The 5,838-nt window shown below is 43.1% G+C and overlaps 1 protein-coding gene across 1 annotated transcript; it reads right to left on the minus strand.

The window, feature by feature from the left end:
• Positions 1-3,634: 3,634 nt before the first annotated feature.
• On the minus strand, positions 3,635-5,838 carry LOC128444286 (nuclear factor 7, ovary-like). Its single transcript, XM_053426681.1, has 2 exons — positions 5,544-5,838; positions 3,635-5,456 (listed from the first exon to the last, which is right to left on the minus strand). Exon 2 carries the CDS (start codon positions 5,437-5,439, stop codon positions 4,060-4,062), a length of 1,380 nt encoding a protein of 459 aa, XP_053282656.1. The 5' UTR covers positions 5,440-5,456; positions 5,544-5,838; the 3' UTR covers positions 3,635-4,059.

Raw genomic sequence — 5,838 nt, forward strand, 5'->3', positions numbered from 1 at the left:
CTGGAAGTGGAACAAATGTGAAAGTGGAGCAGGGAACAGTTATAATCTCAGATTAGCAGCCGTTTAAAATGTTGCTGCTTTTCCCCCGTGACAAAATAAAGGGTTTAATTATCACCCGAGATGGAGATGGCATAATTACATTTACATAACACTGTGTTCCTGGATGTTTCTGGCCCAGACCAGCTTCCTGCTGTCGTATCTGCTGGAAACCTCTGAGGACAAGAAGGACACGAGGTTTGGGACCGTCAGTCATTTCCCTTAAAAAACCAAGGGCCAGAAATACTCTCTAAGCCACCATGGAGGACGAGATCCACAGAGACAAAGTCCCCCATGGTCCATGGAGGAAGAGATCCACAGAGACAAAGTCCCGAGGTCTCTGGATCATGGAGACCTCGGCTCCATTCGGGTGATGTGGCCGCTGAACCAGGAAAAGCTTGTGTTAGTTAACAGAGACAATAAGAAGGAGGTGGTCCAGCACTTTGTTGGTATTCACAGACAACACTGGGAGCGGAGGCTTCTAATCACTCGTCCACTTCTACTGACAAAGTGCGTCTGACACTGGAACACAGCGGTGACCATGCATCCCCCCCCCCCCCCCCCCCCCCCACATCGATGAGTCACCGAGGACGACTGCGCTCAACTGTCACAGAGAATTATTCAGCTGTGCAGGTGAATGAAACAGGAGAGTAAGTCAGGCAGAGACTCATGTATTGAAAATAAATTAAACCTATATTTTGTTATTGTTTTTGCGCAGCTAGGATTAGCACTAATGAAGTGTTCTCAACTCAAATCTTTGCTTTCCTTTGACAACATGTTATATTGTTTGATAGATCATATTTTGGCCTTCATGGTCTCAACGTGATCAGCTTATGTTTAACGATGAGCTGGACGATAGCATTTCATCGTCCAGCCGCTCTGTGAATTATGACGCAGCTCCACCAGATGCAGTTGTTCAGAAATGGAAGAAGCAGTAAAGTGTGACCTCACAGTGAGAGGGCAGATCCGCTTCCTGACTCGAGTCCTCTCGTCCTCAGACGCCCGTCACCGCCCTCATCACCTGGAATCACCTATCATTCAGATAAGCACCTCCAGGCCCGACCTTTCAGAGAATATCGCTCGCCAGGAAAACGATTCCTGGCGAGCGCTGAAGATGATGAAAGTTCTTGGAACAGTTTGAGAGAGAGAGGACTTTCACCTCGGGGGAGAGGGCGAGGTGACAGAGCTGTGGTCAGAGTCCGATTCAGGACAGTTCACGTCTGAGTGGCTGATCACAGGTCATCTGTTAACGGGCGGGTTCCGATTTCACCGACTCCTTACGAAGCTCTGAGGGTTTGGAAAAATGGACCCGAGCAGTTTCCCTCTGATTCCACTCATCTGGCTTCAGACGCTATTAAACACATCTGATATTAAATGATTTTAGTCTGAAGGCTATAGTGCATGAAAACACCATTTCTATCAAGAACCGTTGATGGACACACACACACACATAGACACACACACACACACACACACACACAAACACACAAACACCCACACACAAACACACAAACACACACACACTGCCCCCCCACTGGAAATCACAGTCGCCCTGAAACCAACGACACAAAATCGATGTGTAGCAAATGGACGATAATGACAGGAGGCAGGTCAGAGACAGATGACTAATTACGACCCCCCCCCCCCAGTCCATCACAGTCAGATTCATTACAGACCAATTATCCTTAAGTGTTGTTAGAAAGACCCCCCCCACCCCGCCCGACGGTAAACAGGTCACCGTGTGGAGAAGGTGAAGTCAGTGTTGTGTTTTCCTGACAGGCGCCTTGACGGTGAGCGATGAAACTATCTGAGTGTTAAATCCGACTTAATGACAGATAATGTTATATTTACTTTTCAACTTAAAAAAGGTCGGAACTCTGTTTCTGTTTCATAGTTTTTATTATTTTGATCACAGCATTAAAATCACATCACTCGGCTGCTGTTGAATAAACACTTTTACAGACAGAATCATTTTGGCTTCATCACATCAAACAGACAAATGTTCATATATGTTGGATTATTTCATATGTGAACAGACTTTATGTGATTAAACATGAATCATGTCTCATGTGTGACTTTGAATAAAGTTGGTTGAATGTGAACAATGATCAGCTGTTATTGATAAATGTGTTTTTATGTGGATCTTCATCAGTTTGCTCGACTTCATGGATCCACACAAAATCTAAATGATAGAAAACATTTTCCAAGAAAGTAAAAAACAAACCAAAGACAAAGATCAGAAAATAATCAAATCTTTTTACACACGTGGAAAAGTCGACAGGAGAAATAAAAATGAGTGAGAAGTAAAAGGAGAAATAAACAAAGCTTTAGAATAACGAGTTTAACTTTTAAATTCAGCAGATTTCTCTTGAAGAAATAAACATGATGAATAAAATCTCTGTCTCTAACTACTCTGATCCAGAGTCACAGAAACTTTCACAGGTAACAGCTCCAAGGGATCTCCAGTGCTAAAGCATGGAAACATCTTCTGAGTGAAAGTGTGTGTAAAGGTGTGAATGTGTTTGTTAGTATCAAGATCTGAGAACGACAGTTCTCCTCTGTTCCAGTCCAGTTCCACTCTGGATCTTCTGGATCTTCTGCACAGAGAGGCCCGAAAAATAACCGTCCGAGCACATGCTTTGGTAACGATTTGAGCATGATCTTTACAAAAATCGTAGCCCAGGTGTATCGTGACCAGTCATACAAAAAAGTTCCAAGCAGCGTTATGAATAACGCAACAGGAAGCTCGCCATTTTGCATTTAGTGGCCATTTTGGCCATTTTTCACACTTATACTTTGAGGTACTTGTTCCAGGGCTTTCATCAGATCAACTTCAGATTGAGATGAGTGTCATCACAACAAGATGGAGATAAAAACTACCTTGGTATATATGTTTTCATCACACAGTGTGACCGCGGTGTGGCATTAAAGTTTGATGAGTCAATTCAAGATGGTTGAGCTGCACTTGCAGTATTGGTCACTAGAGGGCAGTGTAGGACCATAGTTTGCCCAAGGCACAAATCTTCTTCCCCAGGGCTGAAGAGTTCGTTCACAATGATTTACACTTTGTTGTTATGTTGGAAACTCTATAAAACTCACGGACGTGTGTCAATTAATGTTGAGACACAACTTTAGTTCATGATTAAGAGTAAAATGAGAATTTTAAAAGTTTGTGTTACATGGTGTGACCGTGGCATGGCGCAGAATTGTAATGATTATAACTCCTCTGTGCATTGTTCTATCAGCCTCAAACCTCATTCCTACATTCACAGTCCCGCCCTGATCACATCCATGTGTTGATATTGACTCACTGTCAAAGCTCTCTCCACCGACCGTGACAGGTCAGGAGTTGAGTGAGCTCGTTCAGTGCTACAACGTAACCCTAGTTTATCATATAGCTGCAGAATTGATTGACATATTTAATATATAAATATACATTGAAACATCTTCCAACTTTCCATGTAACTCAATTTAAAACCTGAAACCATCTGAGTGTTAAATCCGACTTAATGACAGATAATGTTATATTTACTTTTCAACTTAAAAAAGGTCAGAACTCTGTTTCAGTTTCATAGTTTTTAGTATTTTTTATCACAATATTAAAATCACATCTCTAGGCTGCTGTTGAATAAACACTTTTACAGACAGAATCATTTTGGCTTCATTACATCAAACAGACAAATGTTCATATATGTGAACAGACTTTATGTGATTAAACATGAATCATGTCTCATATGTGAGTTTTAATAAAGTTAGTTGAATGTGAACAATGATCAGCTGTTATTGATAAATGTGTTTTTATGTGGATCTTCATCATTTAGCTCGAGTTCATGGAAAAAAACAACGAAAGATAAAGATCAGAAATAATCAAATCTTTTTATACACGTGGAAAAGTGGTCAGGAGAAATTAAAATGATTGAGAAGTAAAAGGAGAAATAAACAAAGCTTTAGAATAACGAGTTTAACTTTAAATTCAGCAGATTTCTCTTGAAGAAATAAACATGATGAATAAAATCTTTATGTCTAACGGCTCTGATCCAGCGTCACAGAGACCTTCACAGGTAACAGCTTCAAGTGATCTGCAGTGTAAAAGTATGGAAACATCTTCTGAGTGAAAGTGTGTGTGAAGGTGTGAATGTGTTTGTTAGTATCAAGATCAGAGAACGACAGTTCTCCTCTGTTCCAGTCCAGTTTCACTCTGATCCTCTGGATCTTGTGCAGAGTGAGATCAGATGATCCTGATGGTGACAGTGCTGAGTATTTACCCCCCCGTAACACTATTCTCCATGCTCTAGACTGTTTGTCTCCCTTTCTATGGACAGACTCTGCTCTTACACCCAGTAACCAGCGTGTATTGTCTCCAACCAGGACGTCCCAGCTGTGAGTCCCTGAGTTAAATCCCTCAGATCCTAGGACTGAGACATAATAATCAAACCTCTCTGGATTGTCAGGAAGCTTCTGTTTCTTTCCTCGTCTCAAACTGGTCAGATCTTCAGACAGGACGAGTTCTGGATGAGCAGAGTTTGGGTCCAGAACCACAGGACTGTAGGAGACCACGTCCTTCATCTTGTTCCAGATGTTGAAGCTCAGGTTGCCCAGATGTTTGGTCTTGTCTATCAGAGCTCCTGAGGCCAGCTGTGGATCCTCCAGCAGGGGGCGCTGCTGGACTCGTTCCACTGCAGCCTTGTAGTTGAGCAGGAACGAGACGTCTTCAGCTCTCAGCTCGTCCTCTGTGGTTCTGATTGTGTCTGAAAGAGACGTCATGTCTCTGCTCAGAGACTCAATCTTCTTCTTCATCATGTGACTCTTCTGCTCCTCTTCCTCCCTCAGTGCAGTCGTCCTGGCCTCCTCTTCCTCCTCCAGAAACTGATGAAGCTTTTTAAACTGCTCCTTGATCTGCGTCTCTGTGAGTCCGGCCTGGACCTTAATGTGTTCTGCTGTTTGTTCAAACTCTACTTTAACACGTTCAAAACTCTGTAACTTCTTCTTCAAGGGCTCCAGAGTTTCCTGAAGCTGCTTCTTGTGTTGTTGTGCAGCTTCATCGATGGGTCTGAATCTGTGGCCGGTGTGTTTTTTTGAATCTCTGCAGACGAGACACACTGGCTGCTGATGGTCCAGACAGAAGAGTCTGAGTTTCTCTGAGTGCAGACTGCAGAGAGCAGGTGAAGAGCTCTGATCTCTCTCCTGTAAGAAGGTCTCACACACGTTTTTTAACGCCAGGTTAGTCGGTTCCAACATTGAAGATCTTCTCTTACAAACTGGACACTCTTTTACTTTTTTGTCTTTCCACCAGGTCTTCAGACAGTCTCTACAGAAGCTGTGGCTACATGACAGAATGAGAGGATCTCTGAAGACATCTTTGCAGACGGGACAGCAGAGATCCTCTTCTAATCTGGAAGCCATTGAGTCTCCAGGTGAAGCTGAAAACAGACAGTCAGTCAGTCACAGCTCCATGAACTTCACTGAGGTTCACTTCCCCTCTGAGTCGAGGTGTTTGTTAAACTCACGGTCAGTGTGTGGAGCGTCGGCAGGTTGTAGTTTGACTCTTCTCTCCTGTAGCTGGACTCACTCAGGACGTTTGGTCTGGTTTGGTTCAGTTTGGTTTGGAAGGTGAATGTGATCGTCTGGTTTTCAGCCTGCGTCTCTTCAGGGAGGAACAGATGCTTCCTGGTTTCTCTGGTGTGTCAGGACACGACTGTAAAAAATGATTCAAGCCTTGGATTTGATAACCGGTCCAAAGTCATTTGGCTGCAACAAGTTCACACAGATAAGAGACCTGGTTGTAAAATAGCTGCTTGAATA

Source organism: Pleuronectes platessa, chromosome 7 (genome assembly GCF_947347685.1).
Source record: "Pleuronectes platessa chromosome 7, fPlePla1.1, whole genome shotgun sequence".
NCBI classification, from domain to species: Eukaryota; Metazoa; Chordata; class Actinopteri; order Pleuronectiformes; family Pleuronectidae; genus Pleuronectes; species Pleuronectes platessa.

What these genes read in the sequence shown, in the direction of transcription:
- LOC128444286 (XM_053426681.1), bottom strand. Translation starts at nt 5,439, where the DNA reads ATGGCTTCCAGATTAGAAGAGGATCTCTGCTGTCCCGTCTGCAAAGAT.